General features: G+C 42.3%; 3 protein-coding genes across 3 annotated transcripts; 1 reads left to right on the top strand and 2 right to left on the bottom strand.

The window, feature by feature from the left end:
• Positions 1-775: 775 nt before the first annotated feature.
• ednrbb (endothelin receptor type Bb) lies at positions 776-5310 on the bottom strand. The gene is made up of 8 exons (XM_040201164.2): positions 4824-5310; positions 4209-4667; positions 3962-4074; positions 3569-3773; positions 3271-3411; positions 3050-3183; positions 2868-2976; positions 776-2079 (listed from the first exon to the last, which is right to left on the bottom strand). Exons 2-8 carry the CDS (start codon positions 4620-4622, stop codon positions 1915-1917), a joined length of 1281 nt encoding a protein of 426 aa, XP_040057098.1. The 5' UTR covers positions 4623-4667; positions 4824-5310; the 3' UTR covers positions 776-1914.
• Positions 5311-12455: 7145 nt separating this feature from the next.
• On the top strand, positions 12456-17003 carry LOC120833744 (uncharacterized). Its single transcript, XM_040201163.2, has 12 exons — positions 12456-12618; positions 12994-13061; positions 13184-13302; positions 13693-13830; positions 14111-14215; positions 15376-15470; positions 15562-15614; positions 15719-15837; positions 15940-16019; positions 16097-16252; positions 16342-16570; positions 16687-17003. Exons 1-12 carry the CDS (start codon positions 12575-12577, stop codon positions 16915-16917), a joined length of 1437 nt encoding a protein of 478 aa, XP_040057097.2. The 5' UTR covers positions 12456-12574; the 3' UTR covers positions 16918-17003.
• Positions 17004-17012: 9 nt separating this feature from the next.
• Positions 17013-26576, bottom strand: cog3 (component of oligomeric golgi complex 3). Its single transcript, XM_040201153.2, has 23 exons — positions 26315-26576; positions 25977-26123; positions 25803-25864; positions 25295-25460; positions 24806-24880; positions 24345-24437; positions 23992-24117; positions 23792-23872; positions 23660-23703; positions 23447-23573; positions 22752-22843; positions 22358-22497; positions 21678-21838; positions 20944-21052; positions 20700-20818; positions 20511-20600; positions 19789-19909; positions 19417-19505; positions 19160-19294; positions 18856-18931; positions 18625-18752; positions 17955-18053; positions 17013-17866 (listed from the first exon to the last, which is right to left on the bottom strand). The coding sequence occupies exons 1-23, from the start codon at positions 26480-26482 to the stop codon at positions 17837-17839; spliced, it is 2478 nt and encodes an 825-aa protein (XP_040057087.1). The 5' UTR covers positions 26483-26576; the 3' UTR covers positions 17013-17836.
• Positions 26577-27897: the final 1321 nt, after the last annotated feature.

Raw genomic sequence — 27897 nt, 5'->3', positions numbered from 1 at the left:
GTTCCATTAAGTGAGTTAGTCAACAGTACAAATAAAAAAAAAATATGAGGTAGGCGTGAGACTAATATATACACAAAAAACACATTGAAAAATAGAAAAAAACGGCAGGACAGTTTCCAAGATTTGTACGTACATTTAAGTACAAAGACATAAAATAAATGGACCATTTATTTCTAGATCAAAAAATGCGCAAATTGTCTTCTACGCGAACGAGCACATTGAACTCTCATATCCTGTCCAACACACGGTTGTATCCAAAAGTCAAAGCCTCAGAGACACAGACACACTGTCTCTCTCATGTCAGAACAGAGAGAGGTGCACGAGTGTGTAGCGCAGCAGGCATGACTGCGTGGGCTGAAAAGCACGCGTGTTGCTCCTTCTGTTCTCTTGAAACATATTTTGGCACCTCTAACCACAAACATATTTTGAGGTAGATGACTCAAATCTGTCATCACAACTTAAAAATCATTAGATTCGGGGATAATTATACAATTTTGAAGACTAAGTTACACGGTGTGTACATTGGAAAGGACTTGATTATTGCTAATCTCTCACAATAACCAGTAAAACACCGGATTCTCACTGTCGCTTGCTCAATCTTGTGCTCCCATCTGGAGTAAAGGCAAGATAACCAATTAGGTAAAGATGGTGAAAGCTTGCTGATTTGAAATCATGTGATGTGGAAGCGGCATTTCCTCGTGTTCCAGGTTTGATGTGCCAAGAGCTGTCAGAGCACCAAACATGTTGTACAAAGTCACAATAAAAAACAAGTTGCCATTCTTATATATTCAGTTTAATTTCAAATACAATAAAATTAGTCTACAATATGCGTGATTACAAACGATCACTCCACATGTACTTGAAAAACAGAGTTTAATTAGAGCTACATAACTTTACTGGAGTGCTTATTATATGTCAATAGGTATCAAAGTATTCACACACTTTTATTCCAACAAGTAACTAAATCTTTTCAAACAGTTGAGTGTTGGGCTCTTGAAGATAAACTTTTAATGGGCATTGCTGTGCGCAGCATCAAGACAGTTTTGCCGACTGATGCAGCATTAGCTGAGGAACGGCGCTCTATTTGTGCTTGCCTTGTCCTGTGACAGGAAGACCTATCAGGTGCTCATCTCTACCCCCCCTCCCCTCAACCCCCTCAACCCCCTCAACCCCCTCCCATCCTTCTTTCCACCTGACCTCATTCTGTCATCTTCGTTTTCCTTCTTCCCCTCTCTCAGGTCTTTTATAAAGTGTCTCCACGCATTACACATTTAACAAAGCATTAAAAATAGGCCACCATCAATCAGTCATTCAGTGGCAGAGGAGGAATCTACTTGTGGCGCCAATTTGATAAGTTTTCTCAAGGTTCGAGAACGGAGGGGGAGGCTGTAAACTCTTTTTGTGTGGAGAAACTTAGAGATAAAAACACACATTTATGTGTGGATAACACACCGAACCGCGTGAAACCCATCGCAATATATTTAAATTCTCATTTGCTCAATTTTTTACGGTACGGCGTCTTAACAAAATCCAGAAGCAGAATCCAAATAATACATATGCAGGCAGTAATCTGTGAGAAGATTTGTGTCAATGTGTGCCAGGTTAGCATCATGCCCAAACGATTGATTATAGGGCCGTGATGCGTGATACAGAATAGGTACTCGGTAAAATCTGATGTAATGGTTGGCCATGAGTCAAAGCCCGGGGCCAAATGGTCTGACTCCAGGTTGCTCATACAGAACCAGATGTTCAACTGACGAGAGCGGCGCAAAAAGGCAGCGCTGCGCGTTATTCACAAAGTATTTAACATTATCTATATGGCACGTCATGGTTGCTGAGCCACCAATTGAGCGGTTTTGGAAGCCGCTTTGATATATATGGATGTATAATTTTTCATAGAAATACTGTGTTTTGTTAACACAGTAAGGTGTTCCCCTGTAAGGGTGTGGAAGTCGGCCCGTGAGCTTTGATGTTGCAGCTCTGCTCGGAGGCTTGGTCCTGCATTCTGGACTTCAAAACAGGCTGCACCTCCTCATTCGCTACAGCTGGACGAGGCCGACACCAACTGCACAGACATGCCTGAAGGAGCACAACACGCAGACATTTAGTCAGAGAACGACAAACATTTACCATCAGCTTTATGTGCAGATAACGGTGCATTACAAAGTTTAACTGTGTGTGTGTGTGTGTGTGTGTGTGTGTGTGTGTGTGTAGTATTTATGGTATAATCTCAGTGGAATGCAGTTTTGCTTCTTTGTATGTTTTTGAATAAGGAGCCACAAATAATTCTTGTTACTTTGGTGGAGACAGCAGATAATAGGGAAGTTGCTTTTTGGTTGTTTTTTTCATCCGTTGAAATCACTTTCAAGTTGGATTAACTTTTAATTAAATAAAATGATATATTATGAGGAGAAATTGTAAAACAAATATGGCTATTAATAGCATAATTGCAGAGGTAGAGTATTTATTTATGCGCCACTGTGTGCACGAACCAAGAGACAGCCAAACAAATGAAGTATGTTTTAGGAATGTCCTTCTGAGCTAGTACTGCAATAAAGTCTTTAAAGAAATGTTTTATAGGAAATTGCCTTGAAACCATGTTTTTGTTTCACAACACATCAATCTAATTCAGTGACAAACTATCTGGTAAATTGCCAAGTGTCTACTTTATACTGACAAGCTTTTTCCAGACCATTTTCAATTATTGCGCCCCGGGTCATTGTGCGCAGACATGACTCCATGTGTCCCTGATGACACATATCATTGCTCATCCAATGTGGAGCATAAAGCTTTCACCCCTACCAGACAAGGCAATGGTACACATGGAACATATTTCGGAGTAAAATGTCTAAGCCAGCATCTCTTACCTTGAAACATTGTTTAAATCTCTTGCTGACCATGAACAGTGCAATGGGGTTCATGCACGAGTTGAGTGACGCCATGTTAATGCCAAAATAGTCCATCACCAGGAAGACGCTGAAAAAGGAGGGTGAACGTTAGTTACTAATCAGACAACAATGAAAAGCAGTACTTCCTTTCACGAGCTCACCTCAGGAGCCGACACCTATCAGGGTCTTTCTCATCATATATGGTGGATTTCAAGATTCTGCTCAGGTACAGAGGCAACCAACAAAGTGCAAAGACTATCACCAGGCAGAAGACGGTTTTTGCGACTTCTCTCCTCTTAAAAAGAAAAATCACATCAGTATCAAGGTTGACGTTATACCAAAATACGATAAAAACATGCCACATTTGTTCTACAGAAATTACCTGCTTGGTGTGGTCGCTTAACGTGTTCTCGGTATTCCTAAGCATTTTCCTGGTCATGAGTGTGTAGAAAAGGGCGGTCCAAGCCAGTGGCAGGCAAAAGTAGAAGCCAAACAGCCACCAGTCCTTTGCTGACTTGTAAAACTTAAACATGACAGAGACCCACAGACAGTTATTATTTGTTTCATTTCCTGCCCACGCTTACACATGTTGCTGCAAGCTGGACGCGAGAAGACAAATCAAACACACGACGGCCTGTTTGTTTCATTCTGCTTGCGTCGGCCGCACGCTGATACTTTACCTGCATGAACGGGGTGGTTTGCATGGGATGAAGCAGGCATATCCTCAGATGCTTGTCTTTATAGTTCATTGTTATCATATCAAAGCCGACCACTTCAGGCACAGCCAGCAGGATAGAAATAACCCATATCAGAGATATTTCCACCGCTGTCCACACTGGAACCCCGATGCCTTTGATTCGATTCCAGAATACTATAGCTCGGTATCTGCAGAATCAATGGGAAAATGTTATGGCTTGGGGGATTTTTTATTTTTTTTTGTCTGGAACAATAATAGATTTTTCAGTTTAAGAACATTTGAAGGGCTAATACTAAACACATCTGTCCGCTGGGTGAAATGCAGATAGTAGGCAGTCAACTTGCAGGACACGGGACAGCGCAGCTTATCTCCCTACCTGTCAACACTCAATGCGCATAAGCTCAGCGCGGTGATTCCAACAGAGGTTTTCTGTATGAAGGGGACAAGTTTGCACAGCAACAAACCAAACGGCCAATCTTCAGCTATGAGCTGTAGAGAAAAGAGGAGAAACACAGACCCACAATCCAATTCAAGGTGAGATTTGAGTTTCAGAAAGGATGAAGGAGGACAGAATGAGGCACAGCATTGTTTTCTCATGGTAATCGTAACACAGCACAACTCACCCTGTACGCGTTGATTGGAATGTCGATCACAATGTGCATCAGATCCCCCAGAGCAAGACTCGCAATGAGAATGTTCGGCCCACTTCTCATACATTTGTTTGCGTATATGATCTTCAGTAAGGCTGAATTTCCCACTATTCCAACAACGAAAACCACGACGGAGACGGCGGTGTGGACGTATTTGAAGGCGTCTCTGGTCCCGGCCGACTCCAAGCACATGGGAGGGCTGGGTGCTTTGTGTCCTACTTGGGGTGGATGAATTGAGCTGTTAGGTTTCTGTTTTGCCGGAATGAAGAGACCCGGGGAGGCCGTTTCAGAGAGTTCCAATACAGGGGCTGGTTCTGAAAGCGGACCACCGGCCTGTCCTGCGGCGAGAATATTGGCGAAACAAAAAAACAGAGAAACGGTCCACATTGTTGGTGATTTCCTCAAAAGGCCCTGAAATGCGTTTTAACAGCCCTGCAGGGAAACTAAGAGTGGAAATAATGAGCACAGCATCTAAGCCTTGAGAATTGCATCAGCAGAGTATTCAGGTGAGGTAATGGATTCGTTTAATTTACAGATAAAAACAGTAAATACTGAAATATCAAGTTGCATTGAACTATGTCAGCTTACCTTTGAATACAAAAATACAAACTCTGCATGAAATCAGTGTGTAATCCCTTGAGAGAAGGATGTACGTCCAACACAAAGAAGCGCCCCACTGATTTGTTGCAGCGCCTGCTGTAAATGTTAGAACCCAGCAGAGGGAAATCAAGTTTTTACAGACTATGGTATTGTTCGGCATTAGTCATCGATCTGTCAGTGGTGACTGTAATTACATCCCTTGCAGCATCATCCTCAATGAAAGGACGGCGTTGAAGTGCATTGTCTGTTATCCCAGAGTGAGATCATTTCAGCTCCAGTAGAGATATTATCTTACAGCTGCTTCCCTCTCTTATCACTAAAAAGTTGATAGTTTGAAATAAAACTTCTTAATCTAGATCTAAATCTAAATGAAGCATAATAAAAACGGCTATTTTACTGAAGAGATGATTTTCCTTTGCCTGAAGCCACAAAGTCTCTGTCTCTAAACTTCAAAGTCATTATTATTATATGTAATGGGAACATGAAAAAAAGGTATTTTGCAACCATGTGACGTTTTGGATTGAGTACATGAGTTTGATGCAAAACAACTTCCCGGCAACTGCACTTGAACAATAACAAAAATGTTACAAATGGAAATGCGCAGTATTGAGAGACTCGTCCTCCAGAGGTTTAGCTTCAGTTGACATATCACGTTTAATAAAAGATGAGTCAGTCTTCATCCTACCGCAGAGATACTGCCTCGGCATCTCCTGAGAGCCTTAAAGAAGGTGACTTCCTCCCTCGACATCTTTATGACAACCCGAAGAGCCTGGAGGAGAAGGAGACATGTGACGACCAGAAAGATCCCCTTGTTAACATCACAACCGACGACTACGCCGGCTCTCCTTTCAACATTCAAGTCAGCGCACCACCGGCGGCAAATGACCTTGGAAAACTTTGTGCCGCCGTGCTTCCGCAAGAACGACTGAGGAAGAAAAGTGAGTTGGTTGACTAGGATGTTAAAAAGTTCAAAACTGTTAACAACCAGGCTGGTTATGTGCACGACATGAGCTAATAGGCTTTTTTGTTTTCCTTCACAGGTGATTGGAGAGAAGCCAGATGCTTAAGTACATCGCTTACAGAAAAGGGGCCGTAAGGGACATTTTCTATGTATAATTTACTATATCAGTTACTTTCAATGTGTTTTTTTTATTATTGACCTGCATTGCTACACACACATCTCCTGTATTATTTTGTTTTCACATGCAGTGACATGCTCAGAAACAATGCTGCAATTCTCTACCTCTGATCTACTTTGATCTCCATGTAATCACGTTTTGCTGCTCCGGCTGGTCCAGTTAAATAGTTTTTCAGGCTGCAGAGACTAAAAAAAAGAAAAATGTCTGATGGATCTGACTTGTGTGTAGTGCGACCATTACTGCATTACTGTATTACTGCAGTTTCTTTTGAATTACATGAATCTCCTACAGGTGTCGATGAGGGATACATGTCAACATTACTTGGTCATAAATTGCATAATGGCATTTGCTTAAATATGACCAAAGAAAACATAATTTATATCACAGCATCCACTACATCTTCCTCAACTTTAGTCTCTTACCTGGACTTACATTCACCAGTTGACCAGACACATTACACTAATCAATTACTGTTCAAAGATGAGTGTAGAGTCTTTTTGGATCAGCGTTTGCTCTTGTCTCTCTTCATCTGGGCAGACCCGTCTCACCAGAGCCGGGTGGTGGGTTCATTACTTTGGTGGGCGCTCAGAGCCAGACGGATTGGAAGTGGGTGGAACAGAGAATCTCTCTCGGCTGTCAAGGTAAGCCATTTCATCAGTTCTGGCGCAAAGGGGTCAGCTGTTCCTGCCCCTTCTCGCCTCTCATGACGTCTGTCAAATTCCCAATTATTCCTCTGTTGTGCAGCTGAAAGAGGGGATCCCGAGTTGTTGCAAGCAGAGGGAATGGACATTATTGCTCATTTGTCTGAGGTAACCTGCTAATGGCAAAATGTGGGTTCTATTCACAGTCAAGGGATGGTCATTTTGGTAATACAATTCAAAATGTGGTGCTCAAAATTTATTCTCCTGTAAAACTACTGTACTTTTTGAGGTTCTTGATTCTTGGTACTTCAGTACTCAATTTTATGTTATTTTATCATTTTAAACTATTTGGAGACAAATATATGATGTATGTTTTGTGTAACAAAGCACCTAACTATATTTATCTAATAACTACTCACTAGTTACTTATTACTTATTTCTTTCCAGAGGAGTCTAACCAGCAGTGTATACAATTCATTTGTTGCAATTAACTGGCTGAATTATTCATAGTTTGATTTAAAACGTTGATGAGAGAGTCGCTGCAGTAACACCAGGGATTATTGTCACAAACATCACATTCAATCCATCACAAGAAATCCAGCACAAGACACACTCTAAGCAACATCCTGGGTGTATCGAATATGGACCATCTGACGACTGGGTGGTGCGTTAAATCAGAGATTAATTATGGTTAATGCAAATAGTTGTTCCTTTATATGTCAGGATACAAACATGTTAACTCTATTCCTTAATGACAATACCTTTACATATTTTAAAGCTGAAAAAAATGTCATATCAATGATGGTTATTATGATTTTTTATTTACACCCTTGCTTTTAATATCTGAGTACTTCTCCACCGCCAACATCTCAAATCTGTCTCAACAAAGGCCTTATAATGTGAGCAACATACAGCTAGTACATCCAACTATCCGTGCAAGTCTGGCTTTCTTGTATTCGCATTAGGAGCCATGTGATGAAACGATGGCAAAGGCAGAGTACGACATACCTGGTGTGGGTCCACCTCGTCTTATAGCACACGAGCCGGAGCCAAAACGAGCGCTTCACGTTGCAAAGGTGCCGTTGACGTAGAATCTTGATATTGGCCATAATGCTTGGAAACGACAGTGATAACCTTCTACATTTTCCCACAGTGGCTTCACGGCGGGCTCTAATATCCAATACGATTGTCTTTTCTCTTGCTGCACTGCAGGTTCCAGAGGTTGAATCTAAACAGGGTTTGCTTCTCGCTCACCTCTTCTTTTGCCAGCAGCTCTGTCAGCCATTCGTACAAAGCCAACCGTTAGAAAATGAAACGAACCTTCAGTGGGTGAGTGTAGCTTGTTTACTCAAAAATAAAATAATGAGAAATAGTGACTGCTCAGCTAACCTTGACAAAACGACATCCATTCACGGCGGGGAAACCTTCACGGAGAGGAGCAGAGCGACCAAGAGAGTGAAAGAAATGTTCACCTTAGTGAATCTTCTTTTAATCAGGTTTTTTGGAGTGAGCAAGCAAAACAAATTAGAGAGCTTATACAGGGAGAGAAAGAGAAGTTGGAACAGAAGGAGTCCGATAGGAAGATTGATGTGAACCCGCATGCCTCCGTCATGAGTGATGAGGAGAGGGAAGCTGCTAAGGCGCTGGCCATTGAGAGGTGAGCAACATGTGCGCCTCCACATTCCCTCCATGTGTTGGTAAGATTGGGTGGAAGCCTGGACTACACAAACACACTGCATGTTTGTAGTAGGTCGTATGCCATTAGAAAAGCATTTCTACTTGTGTAAATTCGATTTTTCCTGCCCTTCGGGTTCTGGCTCCGTATTGTGCATTTTTCTCACTCCTGCGGAAAATAATTAAGAGTTCTGATTTCTGTAGTTTGAGAGATTCGCAACTCCAGAGAATACTGACAATAGACGACTCAAACAGCTCCAGTAAGTATGCAACAAGTCAATTTAGTACAAATTAAAGAAGTCAAATGTGGAATATCTTATTTTTGTCATTGACAAAATATATATTATCCTTTTATTGGCCGTAATGAGATAAAGAAGAAAACATCAAAGAGTCCGTCGAAAATGGTTCCCCAAATCAATGATCAGTCGCAGATCCCTGAACTGCATATTAACAAAGTGACTGACTGGTTTACACATGAGGAAGGAACAGATGGTGAGCCAAAGGTGTGTTTGAAAGCTGCATCACATAATGACATTGCTGTTAAGTGCTTTATCCCGAATTCTGAACCACTCAAAAGTTTGCACATGTTCAATTGAATGAGAAATTTTGACTGGTTCTGTATATTTACCAGAAATGTAATGGGAAACGGGACTACTTTGTCATTCCAGTTGAAAGAAACAATTAAGCGGTTCTACAAAAGTGGGAAATGTTTCATTACCTTGTTTCCAGATGGGACAGGTAATGTTTTGTATCCTTTTAAGAAGAATTGCACAAAGCGAAAGATGAAGGACTTGGTCAAAGTAGAGAGTCGGTACACATTTGTTCCTTTTGATAAAAGATTCAAACGATGTAAATGAGCCTTAATAGGTAAGTTATCCTTCTGGGAAAGCAGCCATTATAGTGTCCTCTGCAGCAGCCGCTGACTTCACTTACATCATCTTGGAGGACAAGGACGTCGCTCCGAGCATCAAAGGCATTTTCACAAACAAAGGCCACGCCACATGCTATCATCCCAATGGAACCATTCGGTAATTATTACTCTATGATAACTGCTATTACGCTCATTTAGACAAAGAAAATAAGGGCTTAAAGCCATAGCTCCACATTTTTGGTCGTCTGGCATGGAGTTTGACGAGAGGGTCGTTACAGACTTTTTACTGCAAAGTTTATGAAGCCAGCAGCTTCGAGATCGGATTGAAGGGTAAACAGCTAGCCAAGCGCTGTTTTGGCTTGTTTGTGTCGTCAATACAAAAGGTAAGTAAGGTTTGGCAATACCACTCGGCAAGTGATTACGTGCCAGACTTATTCTAATTAATACAACGATAGAAAATCCAGGAATTAATGAACTCAAATTAACGTTTTTCTTTTTTCTTATTTGTGTGTGTGGATTTATCTGAGGAGGTGCTGAAGAGCTTGTGGTTCCCCTCAGACTACACAGTGGTCATGCTAGCTCATTGAAGCGGTGTTAGCAACGTTCTCATCCAACTCTCGACCAGAAAGTCGATATTGCATATTTCCCAGAATGTCAAACTCGTCCTTTCACTCATTCCTTTCGCTATAAATCTAATTTGTCAAAAAAAAAAATCTTAACTGTTTATTATGTAACTTAGACACTAAATATCCTCTTTTCTGAAATTACTTTTTGACCAGAGATACTTTTGGGATTAACCTGCTGTCCCAATGCTTTGGTCTGTTGCTAATCTATGTGTGTGTGTGTGTGTCCAAAGGTTGAATCTGACCCCTGTTGGAGGTCTGTGCTTCAGTGAAACAGGAGCTTTGTGCAGGCGCTGGAATTGGTTGTATCGCTGTGGCTCGCACGTGCGCAAACTTCCCTTCAAGCCTCTAACCTTTGCCCTGGGCCCACACATGGGCGTGCGCATACACTCACAAGAGCGCATGTACATCAACTTTACACATCGGCAAAACAAGGTGAACTTCAATGTGGGGTCAAAGCTTAAGGTGGGTGTTTGAAGAAATACGCTTCAAATGCCTACGCGGCAATTTATGCGTTTCTCTTTCTCTTGCACATTAGAAATACATGAGCCTCCAACAGCAGAACTTAATGATTTGCAATATGTGCACAGATGTTGTTGTTTTTTTCACTGGGGCTCGCTTGTTATCTTTTCTTTCATTAATGCAGCGCCGTCATCCAGAGAGCCACGAGCAGCTGGGTCAAGACGTTCAGAAGAGATATATCCAAATGAAGAGCTTAGAAATGTACTCTCTGCTTGACCAAATGCAGACCTGCATGTCCCACCACTCTTCAAGCCTGAGCAACATTAAGCCACATTACCGTTTCATTGCACAGACGCAGCGGCTTAGCAGACGAAGGGAAAAGGAGAAGTCATCCGAAAAGATAAGGGGCCATGTAAATTGAAAGAGAAATACAGAATTGGCAAAAGCTAATATGATTTTTGGCTGTTTTACAGTTCATAGCTTTATATTGTTAAAACCTCGTGAGTATCTGAGGGTGCTTCTAATATTCATGTTTTCATTAAGCATGTAAAGCTTGAGCTTGGTAGGAGAAGGTTTATGGAAGATTGGTCAATTGGTTTGGAGAAAACAATAACTCTTAGGAAAGAAACCCCGGTTGTGTATCTTAAACTATCTGAAATATAAAACAATTTCTGTGGATATCATGACCTTCCATTAGAACTGCTCCAATAATAAATGGAGGATGTTCCATGAACGATGTCATACCACATCATCCAAAACCGGGCAATTTACCAGTTGAAACATCACTTTTTCCATCGAGCTACTGGGAAACACCAAACAGTAGCGTAAATAACTGATAATCTGCTAACGTGGATGTTATATTAATGTATTCATACAACAACATATGTATTCAACATACAAAACCCTTCAGTAGTACATGTCTCCAATACCAGACCTAATGGGATCCTTGTATTCTTTTACTAAGGCTGCTTCCAAATTAATGGTTCCCTTCCGGGTTCTATTATTAAAATGGCACCAGATCAAGATATTGTTTTGAGTAGACATTCAAATTCTGTATAGTAATCCAGGAAGTAACATAATGTATTTGCAAACACATTGGTAAAAAAAAAACACTTTGCCGGGTAAAGCCCAACACTGCAGATATCACATTGAAGGAATGAATTCATTTGAACAAATCTAATAGTATTTCATTCAATTGATATTGTTTTGTTACGAAAAAAGGTTGTTGGTTTTAGGCAGTAATTTAAAAGTCATCCAAAGAGCAATACAGAACGCGAGGGACTGAGTGACTCCGGGATACTTGTGACGAATAAACATGAATGGCGTCCCGCGTTCAAACAGAATACATCATGGTGTACTTCACAAGGCTCTTTTAATCACCACATGTGTCAAAAGGCACCCATAGTGCATGAGCATTGAAGAAGGGTTACGCAAAATCTGTCTGATGTTTTATTTTAAAAGCATTTTCAGTTTAATTATCGCTCATGGTAACTTTCTTTTACGAGTCTATTGACGCCAGAATACTATTAGAATTTTTGCCCGTTATCTAGTTACTATATATGGCCCTGCGGAGGGCTGTTGAATTGAGATATTCAAGGACTTCTAAATAATTGAGCTCATACAGCAATTTGATGTGGGTGTGTGGCTGATTAACACTTTCACTTAAGAATTATACACTAATTGCAGATGATGAAAACTCTACAGAGATATTTATAATGTTCTCTTTCCCCGCTTTTCTCTCAAAGTCAAGATTTACAATTGCTTTAACGCATGAGCATTATTCCGTTAGGTTTGCAATGATAATGAAGATGTGTTTTGGCGCATTGCTACAAAAGAAGTATAAAGACTAAATATTGATGATCCCTTTATCACAACACTGCTCATACTGTATGTGTACTGCTTGCCTCGTCATTTTAATGCAAATTAGTCTTATTTTCTATTTTCATATGTATTACAATATTTATTTGATAAATACTTCTAATCATTTGTAATAGAGTTTTTACAAATCAACTGCCCTTGATTATGTCCTTGTACTACTATAACAGCTGAATTTCTCTTCGGAGGATGAATGAAAGTAAACATAATGGTGGTGTAGAGAAATATAAAAGATAAGAAAATAAATGAGGCGTATTTTGTCTCAATACAGTTTCTGGATAAGACATTGTTGATTCTTGTTCTGCGGTTGCTGGGGAACAATCAGAACAAAAGCATTCTTCATCTGATATTTTAAAAACACTCATGTATTCCTATTTGTTTCTCTGCTAACTCTGTTTCACAACATGCCAAAGAGAAGATTTAAACTCTTGACTCATCAGGAAAATCAACTGAGATGGATTCTGCAACAACGAAACCTGGAGTTGTAAACCAACAGAGGTTTGGAAAGAAATGCCACAAATTCACTTGATGGACAACAGCAGGGCAACTAATGGAGCTCCAAGACGCAAAACAAAACTCTTTGTCATACATTTTCATACACGATTGTTTAACGTTTTAAAAAGTCGAGGAAAACAGAAGTTACACATTGATCCGTTCCAGGCCTTCTGCATGATGTTGAATCAGCATCTCATACCACATGAAGGCGCTTGCATTATGCTAGCCAGTACGTATTGGCTGGTGGTGGTACAGGGTTGTATTATGTTGTGCAGGCGTTTAAATCTCACATATGTAGGTTTATTAAACTAAAGAAAAAAACGGACCTGGTTCTATTTCAAGCTCAACTGAACATCTGACGAAACGCGTATCCGACAGGGGAGTCGACACCAGAGTCAGCGTCGATACACAGACCGACTGGGGACACGAGGACGACTGCAGTCGAGGTACTTTCTTCCTTTGATGGTAACTAGTATCCCGATTAGTAAAAGGGGAGTGTCTTAATGTTAATATCGACAATGTATTTATTTAGTTGAATTTTATTTTAATTGTAAATTCTCAAACCGAGAACACCGAGAAACATCAAAAGCTCCTCAAAAGACCTTGGGATTGACATGCGAGCATCTGAGAGCGTTGCAGTGCAGTCGATACCCAGAGGACGGTTTACAACGACAAACTCACGATGAGGTAACCCCCCCGCACCCCCCCATCTGCCCAGCTGTGGTGACGGTGTCCTTGACAAAGTAAAAGCCTTGTGAGCACACTCAATAGTAGGAGAGTATTTTTTTTTTTCGTCAAACTAACCTTTGAAGCTGACTTTGTAGTGAGACCTTAGACAAACGGTGGATAGATGCAAAGAGCACACAGGATGGGAAGCCTTTTTTGTGGGTTATGGAGATAATTTTACTAAAGGCAAAGAAATACTGAAATTTCCATGTCCTTGTCTGTGATATTAGACGATATGTAAATGATGCGACATGGTATCCGGGGACACAGTTCTGATTTATTCAGGAAGCACAAGTTAAAGACCTCAAAGAATTTAATAAATTATGAAGAGTCTTTGTTTTTTCTCCTCAGAGCGTTCCTGAAAACATGAAGTCTGAGTTGGAGACGTCCCCAGATAATGAAGTGTTGGATTCGCTCAGCGAGGAAACTCCACAAAATCCCGCAGCCTGCCAAGGAGAAACTGAGGGGTCTTTAACTAACCTGGACAAGGTATGAAGGCATATACCCCTCTGACAAAGCTTCTTTTTCCTCTTCTCGATAGATATGAATACATTTATAGAAAATGCAATTAGTCTGCGCCTGTCTTGTATTTAAAAAAAAAAAAAAGGGTCCTGTCACTTGCTGCTGCTAATTTGAAAAAAATGCCAAACCGTAACGTGCTTTTTTACCTACTTTACTACCTCATTAACTGGAGGATTTGGACAATATCGATTTGTGACAGTCTTTTTGAAAAATAAAAGATAAAAAGTATCTACTCCAACGTTTTCAGATCCCAAGTGTATCAGAGTCATCAAAAGAGTCGCCTCAGACTGTGAGGAACAAGAAACCCAGAGACACCAGTGATCAGAGAGCCGACCCTGGCCCCCCGAAAGAGGTGAGGGACAGAGTGTCCGGCTGACGCTGCTGTTGACGCGTAAACACGTGTGTAATTTAAAAACCAAAGGAAAAAGGCAGTTTTTACCGTGTCTTATAATCAACCGGTGACATTTTTCCTCTTCTGATTCCTTAACCTGGAGATGTAAATGCAATAACAACAGGGATTTAACTGCATTTGACTACTACTTGACAGTGTGAGGTCCATTTGAGATGAGGTGGTTTGAATTTTGCCTTTTGAAATTCTGCTGTGAAGACGTAGAGTAGCTGAGAGGCACATTCAGCATTGCTGACAGCCTGGGTCACGGGATTATGTGTTGGTCTGTCAACCACTTAAATCCAGGTTGAAATGCATCACTATCTAGTGCAATTAGGTACAGATATGTTCGGTTGCACCAATAACGGATCCTCGAACGTCATCATGAGGTTGACATTTGGGTTTGGGAGTGAAATGTCTGGGCGGCAGTTGGATGAATTGTTGCTGGTTAGATAAAACCGTATGACTTTGATGTTCTCCCAAATTTCCTCCACATTAAAGATTAAAATTGTTAAAATATTATGGTCATGACATTTACATCAGCTATGTGTTTATTAGGTCATTTTAACGTGCTGAATTAAGGTGGTAAATGTGGCATTTATGATGCATGCTACATTTAGCTAAAAACACTGAGCCACACTATAGCCTCAAATCCGCCAGCGTGGCTGTAGACGTCCATTAGCTCTTATTTTTACAATTCAGATGTACAATCAGTGGTTCAAGTTAAGTAATCATGACTCAATGGATCCATCTTCCATTCACCATTACATCTTCCTAAAATACCAGGGGAAAAGGGATCCTGGCTAGTCTTGTATTTTGTTGTCTCACTTCACTAATCCAATTAAAACCTGATTATTTGATTAGAATTGGTCTCAGTGAGCAAATTGAATAATTTTTTTTGGGCACTCTTTCTCAAGTCTGGTTTGTTTTTCCAAGAAAATGCTAAAGTATTTTATTCCAATCTTAACAATTTAGTCATGTTAGATTGTGCATTTGGCTCTCCATGGCTTCCATAGTAGAAGAGCAATACTAAAAAAATATTTATTCAGGATTTGGTAGCATTTTGACTGTTCTTTTTTTCCGCTCTCTCGCTCTCTCCGTGTAATTCTTTCTGCTGTGAGAAGGCACGGGAGCTATCAGAGATTGTGCTGGAGGGTGCAGCGGTTATTACGAAGGAAACCGTGACTGACAGAGACCAAGCGATGCAAAAAGATCAAAGGTCAGGATCGCTCTGTTCCATTAAATGGTTTTCAAATTAAATGCCTCTGCTGTTGAACCTCTGATGCTGCGTTTCACACGATACACCACAGGTTGGAAGGTTTGGAATTTGAAAGGAGCTCAGATTGTCAGACCCCTGAAGCAGGTTACACGCACCATTTATCGCTGGCAGATTTCTCATGCAGATTCAATCTACTTATCTTTCCCTCTCGTTCCTCCGTGCTGTAACACCTTTTAACTACATTTCAGGAGACGAACAAGTATGGGCCAACCGGCTCAATCGATTATTGGATGACGCTTGGACTCCCGTAGATGTCGTGGATTTTGAGAACATTTTCTCTTTCAATGGAAATAAATATAGACACAAGGTAAACCTCCATGTGTAGAAGTCACCGGATGTGTCCAACGCCCTGTTCGAATACAGCGAAGAGTGAAGACGCCTACATGAATAATTATGTTTGGCTCAACAGCGGACAAGGCCACTTGTCGAACATTACGACAACGGTCAAACATTTACTGTGATATTTCCGGACGGAACCGGGCAGGTGCGGTATCCTTTGGCTGAATCAATCATCAATACTTTTAACGCTTTTAAGTGATTTGTTCGCCTTAATCGCATTTTAAAAGCTATCCATCAGGAAGGCTGGCCGTCATTCTCACCGCTTCTCCGTCTGCCGACTGGTGCTGCGTGGTGGTGCTGGCGGACGATCTACGGCCTCACGTTCAGGCCGTCTTCACCACCAGAGGACATGGCACATGCTATCACGACAGTAGCTGTATTTGGTATGATTAATCGCTAAAATAAAAATCTCTGGGAAAGAATAAAAGCCCCCCCACAGGGCAAGTTCTCACATGCTGCTTCTCTGGGTTAGGGTAAACCTGACTCCATGGGGAGGCACTTACTGCAGTGACACAGGAGCTCTGAAGAAGCAGTGGGCCTGGCTGGACAATCGGCACCATGTTCACGCTCCACCCTACCGGGCCCTGCGCCTGCCACTGAGCCCCAACCTCCACATCCACGTGCGTTCCCAGGAGGACATCCGCGTCGCCTTCACCCGCGGAAAACGCAGCGTGCGGCTCAACGTGGGGTCGAAGTTGAAAGTGAGCTATTGTGGCATCAATAATCACAATGGCAGGAATACAAAAGAGATGAGTAGAGGCCAATTTTGGCCCACGTCACTGATTCTTCGTCACTTTACATTTCCTTGCGGTCACAGCCGGATCAAGACAGAGATCCAACGCCGCCGGGGCCGGAAATGTTCCAGGAATATCTGCAGGAGAAGAGCGCGGAGATCCGTGTCCTGCTCCAGAACATCCGGTCCATACTCGCCAACCGAAGGGCTGTCAGTCCACAGAGGGTCGAAGACCAGCTGAGCCGCGTGTCACAGATGGAAAGACGGCAGCTGCCAGTGAAACCGCCCGCCAAGAAGACCCCCGAAACCAGATGAAGTCCTTGAATAGCAGTTTCTTATTTGTGTGAAGTGACCCCTTAGTCGTTAAATTAAATGATAAAGCGCATTTCCATTAAGAGAAATCAAAGAACATCACTCACTTTGTTTTTAATTGTGTGTTCATAAATAGTACACCTGTACACATCATTTTACATTGGATACACTGAAGCGAATGTCACGTTGCCACTGACCATACAGAAACATACAGCGCAAAACTGAGTAAAAGCCCATTAGCTGCAATCAACGTATGTATAAAAAGGAAAAAAAGGTTTAACAAAAAACAAACAAAAAAAACAACTCATCTTTAACATATTTGCAATAGAATAACAAGTATTCCAAAGAACAATCTTAAAAAAAAAAAAAACTTTTTTGTGATGATCAGAAGGGAAAACCTGTTAAGAGTCCTGCAGCACATCAGGCCACCACCAAATGCACATACATCTTTGTAAATGGGGGGATGAACTATGTTGCAGCATTTTTTCTTATTCTAAAAGAAATCCAGGGAATCTCGGTATCTGAATGAATCCCCCACCGCTACACATCATTAATAGTACCTCCCCTCACCACTGCCCATTGAGTGCAACTGTGATCACAAAGCCACCCGAAACAAACGCACCTTCAGTTCAAGGAAAACAAAAACGTCAACCCTGTTACCAAAACCATACCCTCGGCGTTCCCAGTTGTTTATGGAATTGGAGAGGACCACCTGGACCTCAGCACGCTCGCAGCTACTTGACAATCTTTGGTCCTGTGCAGGATTTCTTTTCCACCGCCAACTCGGCGCTCCTGGTCAAGCTCGCCGCTCCGGTCAACCCGCACACTCGGCCTCACGGCTCCCGGTCACGGTCGGTTGGTCGCAATATCCAATTGGAATCCAGAGGCCGTTTCACGAGCACCGCCACGCCAAGCTGGGACATTACTTATTCACAGACAGCAGCAGGTTGATCTGAAAGAGAGGCGTAACGTAACGTTATCCGGCGCTTAAAGTCGCTCTCAGCTGTTTTGGATGTGATCATTAAAACTGAGTCGGGTACCTGCTCCATCGATGGACATGCAATGATCTGAAGGTCTTCTCCGCCGTACTCCTCCTGAAGCGAGGCATGCAGTCTTTGGAATACCTGCTGGATGTTATTCTGTGGGGGGAGGGAAGCCATCCTATTACTGGCTGCTGGAGAGAAATGAATACCACATTTTCGTCGTCTAGCCCGTGTCCTCTCACTATCTTGTTTCCATGTCAACCACAGAATTTAGTTTCCCTCTCAAATCAGCTTCACCTGGCACTGGGATGAACAGGCGGAACAGAGATTTCTCTATTAGATTCCAATCACCAGGATCTAGCTGAAGAAACAACTCAGCCGCAGACTTTAGGAGTCTCTCCAAATTGGGTATTTTAGTACAGTGACCAGGCCTTGCTAATGAATTAATAAAAGGTCATGGGTGTTTTTCTGATGCTGTGAGAGGTTTGTTCACATGCCTCACTAACCTACACTTTCAATATCTAAAAAAACCCCAACATAAATATACTTTACAATGATACATTTAATATCCATCATTTTAGAAAATTACTGATTTGACTTTTGAGAGCAAACACACAGAATCACTGCTTTTTAAATACTTCATGAAATAATTATTAGAGCTTCAACAAGGACTTGTAAAGAAATACTCATGCAGCACATGCTATAACCTAGAGCTTCCGCCACCCACCCGGACAGGCTTGAAAAGGATGAACTCCGTGTCTCTATTGGCGAGGTACAAGGACATGCTCTGTAAAGTGCCTGGCAGCTTGCTCTTCATCACGCGGTAGGTCGTCGTCACTATATCGTTGATCTTCACTGAAAACAGAAAAAGGGGACAAGCAGGGGAAAGAAAATGGGCTTTAGGAGGTTGATGAATTGCAGCGTGATGCCAGTGGGTGTTTCCTGAGACTCATCTTACCCGGCTGTGCCCAAGGTTGCTGAGACAGACTGTAGGTGGGACCACCCTGGATAGCCATAGTTTTAAGAGCCGCAACCTGAGTGCGAAAAATGACAGTCTTGATGGGCGCGTTGCTGTAAGCCAATGCACGAGGGACTGTGATGGCAAGTCGGTCACACACACACGATGAAAAACGGCCATTTTATCTTCAGCTGTAGGTAACGTACTTCGGCGATCAGTGAACGAGCAAATGTTTTTGAAGGCAAAAAAATGAAGGTCAGGAGGAGCCATCGATACATGAGGCAAAGGCCGCCTTCGCAGTTACCTTGGTGAGAAACTCCTCAAGGTTCCCCACGAAGATCTGAGTCTGCTGCTGGATGAACTGCTCACAACTGAACTTCAGGTGCCGGTCCACGTCCTTCTTTGAGTCGATGTAGTGCTCCTTTATCTCGGGTGTTCCCTGGGGGGGCCACGCAGACCAAGAGTTTAGCACGATCAAGTAGTGTTTATCTGAGACAGGGAGCTATCAAAGCACATAAAGTGCACGGAAGGTTTAATAGAAGAAAGAAAAAAAAACACTACCTCCAAGAGGAATTCGAGTATGGCGTTGTGACTGTTGAGTCGGAAGAATTTGGGAACAGCCTTAGGGTTCAGGATTTTGAAGGCAGCATCTTCACACAGAGCAGAGATTAGGACTAGTGTAGAATTAGAGTGCCCTCTAGTGCCACAAGTGTATAATGACCTTGACTGAGATGAAGGTAATAAGGAGGAGCAAATCTGCCCCGTGAACCGTTGGCTAATGTACATGATGGTGTTGGATTACACTGTAATTTCCACATTAATTGTTGCCACCGGTGCATGCGATAGGCAGAAGTTGCTTAATGAGCAGGAGAATGTAATGACTGGCTTTATGGAGCTGAACACCAATGTTCCCTCCACCTTTAATTATCTCACCTCGCGTTTTCTTCAGATCCAGTGAGATTTCCTTGATGGAAAAATCGGTGTGAAATGGGGCAATCTGTTCACGCACTATCAGCAGGTGCTTGATCAGGAAAAGTTGCCCGTCTATTTGCGTCTGCAGAAAGTGATAGCACACTGTTAAATGCACACTGCAGGCCGCCAACACAAAAGGGCATCTGCTGACTATCCAAGCTGCAGAGAACATAAAGAAGCAAACGCTTTAAGACGATAACAAAACACATCTAATTGATCACTGCTGATTAATCATAGCTGGCAAGGGATATAACCGACACCAAAAAAGGCAGCTGATGCCGTATATTGCATTCGCTAAAACATTGGAAGAAGACATCAACACACGGGAGGCGGGAACACGTCCTCTGAGATTGATGTAGCTGCTTTAATTTAAAGCGCTAGGTTGAAACGGGCCAGTTAGCGCAGACAGACAGAGAATTTGAAGGTGAGAGGAGCCCATAAATAAAGGATGGTCTGCTGAACACTCTGTAGCGCATAATAAAGCACCCATTAAAATAAACTTTCAATGACACCCCAGCTGCTTTGGTTAGAGATCCGGGAAGCAGGAAGGGTTTTGAATAACAGAGCACGTCGAATCTTTGAGGGAACTGATCTTTTTATATGTCGAAAGAAGGCTCATTTGTTATACAATCATATTTTTCACCAAGAGTTTGGTAAAAATGTAAAGTAATACTCGTGCCAACCTTGTTTTTAAGGATGATATCGGAGGCTTTGAGTAGGGACTGGATGCAGGCAGATAAGGCTTCTTGAGATAAACCCTGGAAGACTGCTCTCTGGAAAAAGATCCATTCACAGTAAGTAAAACAAGTGACACGCATCTTGCAATATTTAAGGATAGGGGACTATAAATGAAACAAACACTGGACACTCACATCTATACATCTGTAGAGCTTGGACAGACAAACCAGCGTTCGTCTGACAGTAGGGTACCACATGCCGTGCAAATCAGCAGGAGAGATGGATGTCTGGAGGCGGGAGGCTTCTACGTTGCCTGTAGTAGTTGTACAAAGAAGAAGAAAAAGGTATCAGGCAACAAATAGACCAAAAGTTGTGTCTGTATGTGTGCAGGTATAAATATAAAAACATTTTTAAAAAGCGTTCCAACTGAAAACGGACCAGCATTACTGTTTCTTCTCCCATCAGGATTCTCCAGCTGGACATCGGAAAACATGGACTCCTGCGACATCTGCTTCATCTGCTCCTCCTTCAAGCTCTGAGCAATTCTCTATTGGTAAGAGTCAGAAGATAGAAGGAGCTGACTTTCTCTTTTTCGATTTGCTTCAACAAAAGGCAGATGGATGGAAGATGACATTTTCAAATACAACGCAAGAGGTATTCAATAGCATGCACAAATGCTCCCAAGCCCAAAGACCGAGACCGAGATAAATTATAACTTTCAAAGACCTCTAGGTAGAAAGTCTCACATGTTGGAAGGTCACTTTTTTGCTTTCCTTAAATAAAACGTCGACATCCAATAATACAAGTAAACCAGAAGGTACATAAAATCACATTTAAGAGCTGGGAAACATTAGTCTAGACACAAAGTCGTATTTAACGACATGGACAGACATTCAATGGCGAGAAGACCTTGCAAAGCGAAGAACGACTTTAATTCAACCTGAAACATTCAGATAATTGAGGCTGGACCCCGACAGTTTTTCACATTACAATGAATCTAAAAATGGTCAAAACATTAGGATGTAAAAAGATTGTGTTCTGGCTGTAAATAACTGTAACCCGGTAGAACAAAAAATAAAAAGACTACAATTACTTAGTTAATAGTTGTTTTTTTCTCTCTGAATATGTTACCAAGGACGAAACAACATTCCTTTTCGGGTCACGAGGCTCACCTCCATCATCTCGAGTTTCTCAGGATAGGCCAGATCCCCCGGAGCCGGGTTGTAGCCTATGATATCGGTGTGTATGTAAATGTGGGTCCTGTAAACCAGCCTCTCCTGGACATCCTCCAGCATCTGCTTCACCACTGTATCAAAGGCCCCCAACTGAGAGGCTAAATGAAACAATGAAAAAGAGCTCAAAAGGTCAGTTTACAGCCAAACCTAAATCAAACTCACAATGCGATCTTCAATCCCATCTGGTCTCAAGTCTAGATGATAAGATAGTGGATAGTGTGAATGAGATATGGAAGAGAAAAGGCCATTGTGCTACAGGAGGAAGTCTCCTTCAAAAAGGAACAACATGTGCCTTCCAGCACCTATAAAGCTCACTAATTAGCATGTGCTATCTTGTTTGGTGTAGTTCCTTTTCCCTCGGGGGATATGCATCAGACTTTTTCTTTGAGAGTGGTAACATCCAATTGGGACTTGGTACACTTTGGTTTTTGTACGTGTTCTACATATTCAGTGATCCCAAATTATTTTTGTTCAAAAAGCCGCAACATCAAAAGCCGCTGTGTGTGCAAACTACACGGCCCGACATCAATCCCCAAACTGCGGCACGGCTGCATCTCAGTGAATGCACACGTAAAACTCTAAACGTGAGGCGCGAGACGCTTCGAGCTCCGACCTACCGTTGTTGTGAACGTGGTCTTCCAGCATCTCATTCTTCAGGATACCGCACAGCTCCGACAAGGTTTCCAGGTGGACGACGTGGATGATTAGAGGCCGCAGGACGTCATACAGGGACAAACATAACTTCTCTAGCAGCTCGCTGTCAAAAATGAAACACCATTTCATTTCTTTGCACACCTGAGAGCCGTCGAAAATGACACTTTCGGCTCAATTAAGGCTTTGAATTTCAGAAGTAATCTAATCTAAGTCTAAAAATAATGGTGCAAACATGCCGTGATAAATCGGCATATCAAGCGGTTATCACATTATGCCGAATTCGACACGGGTTCGTGTCACGCCTTAAATAAACACATCCCTCCTGCACTTGCGCATTGAGACCACGGAGCTACTCACTCTAGTTTGGGCGTGGGCTTTGAGAAGAACTCGTTGTACAGTTGGTGTTCGTCCTGGCAGACGTGGACCATGAACGCGCAGCCACTGCGAACCTGTACAAACACACGGAATGAACGACTACTAACGCTTGGCTTTGCCGCCACTTCAAACAGGCAAACGCATCCGCCCACATAAACGATGCAGGCGCCCATTCCGGCGATCATTAACAAGATGCATAACCTTTCAAGTTTCATTAAAAAGGGAAATTTCAGACAGGTGGCGCCGCCGTTATGATGTTTGTTGTATAAAATCCTGACCTTTAAGTGCAGCATCCCCATCAAGCCAATTAGTGAAGTGTTTTCTAAATGCCACAACGGTCGTCAAAAGACGCCGTCCGTCCGGCTGCCAAAACTATTTCTGAAGTATCAAAAATCTTTCACTGTGAATTATTGGGCCAACCTTTAGGTAGGCTGCATTTTTAAACAGTCGGGGAATAATGCGCAACAGTAAATGCTTTATAGAGGAGGGCTGACGGAGTACACAAACAACTCGGTAATTGACTGGAGAACAAAGGCTGTGGGTGCACGCTGTGCAGAAACGCGTGCACAGCTTTGAGTCTGCAGCAACACTGCAGAAAGTATCCCAGAGCTCTTTAAGCTCAAATGTCATCTTATTTCCAAAAGGGCAGCTCTGCTCCAAACAAGCCGGCGCCTTACCAGAGCACAGTGGTCTTTGCTGTTTTGTTTGGTCAGGTCAGTAATGGTGGATGTGATGCTGGGACTGAGGAGCAGCTCTCTCTGGTCAAGGTAGCACTGATGGATATCATCCAGCAGCTGATGGTATCTGCTCACATTAATAGGAGGAGAGAGGAGTTTATTTAGTGTAAAAAGAACAAAGAAAAATAGAGGAATACCGCTACTTTAACTCACTCAGGAACCTTCTCCGCTCGCTGTTCGATCTGTTCAATCAGTGACTGAAAGAATAATGAATATCGCTTTTAATACAGAAAGTGATCAAAGTATAATTTCAGTGGGTAATTAAAAAAAAAAACGTATACTCACTCTAACTTTAGGTGCGGCTGCTCTGTACTTGACATAGTACAGGGTAAAGGCATTGTCTGCGTTGGTCAAGCCCATTGGATCCTGTTGGAGACAGAACCATGAGTTTTCGATATTGGACCGGGCACACATCCAGTTCAGGATGGTCGCCTCCTTTTACCGTCACTGGCTTTGTGTCAGGAGGAAGTGGCGCTGGTTCTTACCCGTTTGGTCAGCTGGCTGGTGAGATGCTGCATGGTGTTAACAATGTGGATCTTCATGAAGTGCATTGCTCTAGAAAGACACTGTTTGAACTTGGCCAAATAAACTGGATAGTCCTTGAAATTGGGCTGCAAATGAACAAGATTAGCTTAGTGTTGAGACGGCTTCAGTTGCGTTCACATGTCCTTAACTGCAATGCAGAAAGCATTCGGCTTTACCAGTTCAACATTATATAAATACGCATTAATCACACAGAAGGCATTCAATCATTTAGGGTTTGATTATTCCATTGCTGGCCATTGAATGAGGTCTGAACAAAAAGGAATCGAAATTTGTAGTAGTGTGAGCTACTTACATGAGACGAAACATATTCAATGCAATCATCCAATTTTGACAGCATTGGTATAAAGCCTTCACTATTTACAGACAAGGTGGGCGAGTTCAGTTTCTGAAACACAAAGAAAAACATTTCGTAAAAAGTCATTCAAACTATGGCCTTCTAGATCATTTTATGTTTGCTATTTAAAACAAATCTGAAATCAAATCTATTACAAAAAGCATTTTTACAAATTTAACTTGGATGTTTAAAGGGATAGAAACAAAATGGTATAAGTACATTTTATGAAACTATTTAGAAAAAAAAATCACCAGAGGGAATGTAGCTGATGTCCAAATTCGTCAGTATGATGTTTTTTAATCTGAGAAATAACTGCGGTTTTTAGGTTACATTTAATATTTAATCCGCAATGAACATTCACTTAATCTAGAAAGCTTAGATTCAGCCATCAACCGGAAGACAAAAAAAAAAAAACCTACCGTGTTTATGTTTTCTAACTCATTAAAATATGACAGTTTCTGCTCTATGCTCTCTGCAAGGTCAACGAGCTCCGACTGCAGAGAGAAAGAGGAAAAAAGCACAGCTGACATGATTCAACATGACAGTTTAATTTCAGTTCAAGTTCAATTCAGCACAAATTCTATGAATGGACCGATCTATTCGTGAACATAAGTAGCAGCTTACTGCGTGAGAGAAAGCAATGAAAAAGCAGCGCCATCAAGGTATGAAATATGTGACAGAACGTACACTTACGATTTAAAAAAAAAGCTTTTATTTATGTCCCACTGGTCTGAACTAGATGGACAGATGGTGAATACTTCACCCAGCAGCTAATTTAGTGGTTTCTGGGCTTCGGGCCTGGACTATAGGAAAAATACACCGAGTGACAATATAAATATTGATTAAGTGTGAGTGATTGATGGTATGTGGCCTGAGTTAATAGAGGGAGAGAACAGAGGGAAGCCTACCTGTTCTTTTAAGAGCTGCTCGCAGGCCTCGTGTAAGGTGCCGGTCTTATTGGACACAAACAAATACTGCTTCTGAAGGGAGTCCAAGTGCTCGAGAGCAGTGCTGACATCCTTCAGGATGGCGTCGCATTGTTCCTGGTAGCAGTTCAGATCATCTCTGGTTTTCCTACGGGGAAAGCAGATACATCACCTCTGTGCTCAACCGAAGGCAGAATGACGCAGCGACGCCACCCAGAGCTTACTGATGTGTGTGTGTGTGTGTGTGTCCACATATACAGCAGGAAAAGTTCAGCCCATATAGAAGTAGCCCAGGAACAAAGTTGCTCAGAAGTACTACACCGCCTGCGGTTTTCAGGTGTGTGATCACGTACGTAACGTTTACTCGTCATGACACACATACATCTACTGCAATACTACTGTCTGACGTCATCAAAGTAGCTTGTTTCTGATAAACAAAAGTTCACCCTTCGCCTTCCCTCCTGCAAACAGCCAAACGGCCAACGCGTACCTGTATTTTGAGCTCTCATCCTGGTCCATGTTGGCCTGCAAAGCGGCAAACCAGGCGAAAAACTGCAACACAGGTTGGCACGTCATGAACACCATGCAGCTTATAGCGATAGAAGAAGCACAGTAAGGTCACACTGGGCTGCAGCCCCGCTGACTCCGGACAGAGACAAGTCACCTGTTGTGCGGTTTCTATCCGTTCGTTCCCCATCTCAAGCATCTGGAAGCCCTTGAGTAGGACGTCCTCTGTCGACGCGGGCACAGTCGCTAAGAAGGGAGACTGCAAGGACCGCGACGAAAGGCTGCACAGGTCCTCAATGGGCAGCTGGAAAAACAAACATGCCGGGGCTCTTTAATGCTCGTTAGCCCGCAAGCTAACATCCGGCAATGGGTCAACTTCGAAACGACGGTTTGGACGTGGGAGAGGCATTTATAGGTTAGCTCGTGTCACTGACGTTGAGAAAGTAAGTTAGCATCCCTGTTAGCATGCTAGCTGTGTCCGCGGCCACATCTCACCTCCGACGGGACAGAGAGCGTTTCGGCTGCGGCTCGGATCTCCAGGACAGCGTCCATTTGTTTGTCAGTAAGGGGAGCCATGGCGTCGGTGCGGCGATCCCAGAACGACAGTTTCTCCCGGGTATCTTTATCGGTTAGATCCAGGAGGGACTGATCTGTGGACGCCATCGTCACTTTGTACAACAACGTCAGCAGCTAAAGCACCGGTACTTCCTGTTCCGGGAGTGTGGGCGGGGCTTGAGGAAGTGGCTGTCACACGCAGTTAGTGAAGTTCAAAAATAGTTCAGTTTACACGTCTGATATCAACATCTGTTTTGGTAATTTGTTTAATTTCATTTTTACGTTGGATTCAAATTAAGCTTAGTGTAATTATTTCCTTTTTTTTGCAATTTTAATTATTACATACACACATTATCAGTGCGACGTGCAAAATAGTCATTCCATTTAAATGTTAGCAGGTTAAAAAGCAGAGAATGTTGAAATAAAATGTTTGTTTTTTATTATACCTTATAAGACTATGTATACGATAGTCACTTCACAGTAGTCTAACTTTGATTGTTCCTGAACAAGTTTTGATTATTCTATATTATCAGTGAAATTTAGATCTCTCCCCTGGATGACACTGAACGCTGCATCATTTGTACTTTTTGCTTCGCACCAAGGACCAGGAGCACACAATCCAGTTCCCCTGTGTGCTGCATGGATGGATCACGATGTAATCTCTCCTATCGCTTTTACCGCCTTCTACACACTATTATTATTACAAAGCTAATGTGGTAAGCGTGAGGTGGGGTAGGAACTACCCCAATAATCTATGTTTTTAACTAGGGGAAAAAGAAAGAAACTAAAGGAAACCAGCAACGCCACCCTGGGAGAAATCACCCAGGGAAAAGAAAGAAATCTATGAATAAGGTAAATTACTAAATCTAAACAAAAGGACAACACAAGTTCGTTACACTGAGCAGGCGAGAGACGTGCTTCCAAAAGCATATACAACAGTTTATTGGGCACAATTCAAATCTAAAAAAAAGTTATCCTATTTGTATAAATTATCATGTATTCCAGGGCTGGGGCATTTGTGCTCAAGGTGAGTGAGGGGTGGGAGTATAAACTTAAAATGGGAGCACCACAATCCAAAATTAACACTCCAAACACACAAGGGCAAAGCAAAACAAAGGAGGGGAGTGAATAAGACACTACACACGAAGGGACACCATCACCAAACAGGATCACCAGTGAGGCCCTCAGCACCTGGAATCACAAAGATGGACAGTTAATGGGAGACTGAAAATAAATTCAACAACAATAGAGATCCAATACAAATCAAAAAGAAAGGAAAATATCAAAACAGGTTACAGTTTGAACTCAAAGAACTAAACAAAATAATAAAGAAAAATCTCCCTTGCCATCCACCTCCTATTTCAGGCAGCTAAACATGAAAACATAATACAATAGGCATAAAAATGCGGACAACGGGATTTCCACACCCGAACGCAGCAGCAGGCAATGTCCGTAAAAAGTGTGGGTTTTATCCCCACACAAAGCAGCAGCAGTCCAAAACGGGTCAGGACAGTCGGGACCTC

The sequence above is a fragment of the Gasterosteus aculeatus genome, chromosome 16 (genome assembly GCF_964276395.1).
Source record: "Gasterosteus aculeatus chromosome 16, fGasAcu3.hap1.1, whole genome shotgun sequence".
NCBI classification, from domain to species: Eukaryota; Metazoa; Chordata; class Actinopteri; order Perciformes; family Gasterosteidae; genus Gasterosteus; species Gasterosteus aculeatus.
Note: the sequence above shows the minus strand (reverse complement) of the source record. Positions and strands in the feature narration are given on the sequence as shown.

Excerpts from the sequence above, each read along its gene's own strand:
- LOC120833744 (XM_040201163.2), top strand. The coding sequence starts at position 12,575 with ATGGATTCTGCAACAACGAAACCTGGAGTTGTAAACCAACAGAG. Across the intron at positions 12,619-12,993 it reads GGAGTTGTAAACCAACAGAG|GGGAGTCGACACCAGAGTCA; the intron begins GTTTGGAAAGAA and ends CGTATCCGACAG. Across the intron at positions 16,253-16,341 it reads CACGACAGTAGCTGTATTTG|GGTAAACCTGACTCCATGGG; the intron begins GTATGATTAATC and ends TCTCTGGGTTAG.
- cog3 (XM_040201153.2), bottom strand. The coding sequence starts at position 26,482 with ATGGCGTCCACAGATCAGTCCCTCCTGGATCTAACCGATAAAGATACC. Across the intron at positions 26,124-26,314 it reads CGCTCTCTGTCCCGTCGGAG|CTGCCCATTGAGGACCTGTG; the intron begins GTGAGATGTGGC and ends TTGTTTTTCCAG. Across the intron at positions 22,498-22,751 it reads AAGCCCACGCCCAAACTAGA|CGAGCTGCTAGAGAAGTTAT; the intron begins GTGAGTAGCTCC and ends CATTTTTGACAG.
- ednrbb (XM_040201164.2), bottom strand. The coding sequence starts at position 4,622 with ATGTGGACCGTTTCTCTGTTTTTTTGTTTCGCCAATATTCTCGCCGCA. Across the intron at positions 3,412-3,568 it reads AAACCACCCCGTTCATGCAG|TTTTACAAGTCAGCAAAGGA; the intron begins GTAAAGTATCAG and ends GTCATGTTTAAG. Across the intron at positions 2,080-2,867 it reads GATTTAAACAATGTTTCAAG|GCATGTCTGTGCAGTTGGTG; the intron begins GTAAGAGATGCT and ends GTGCTCCTTCAG.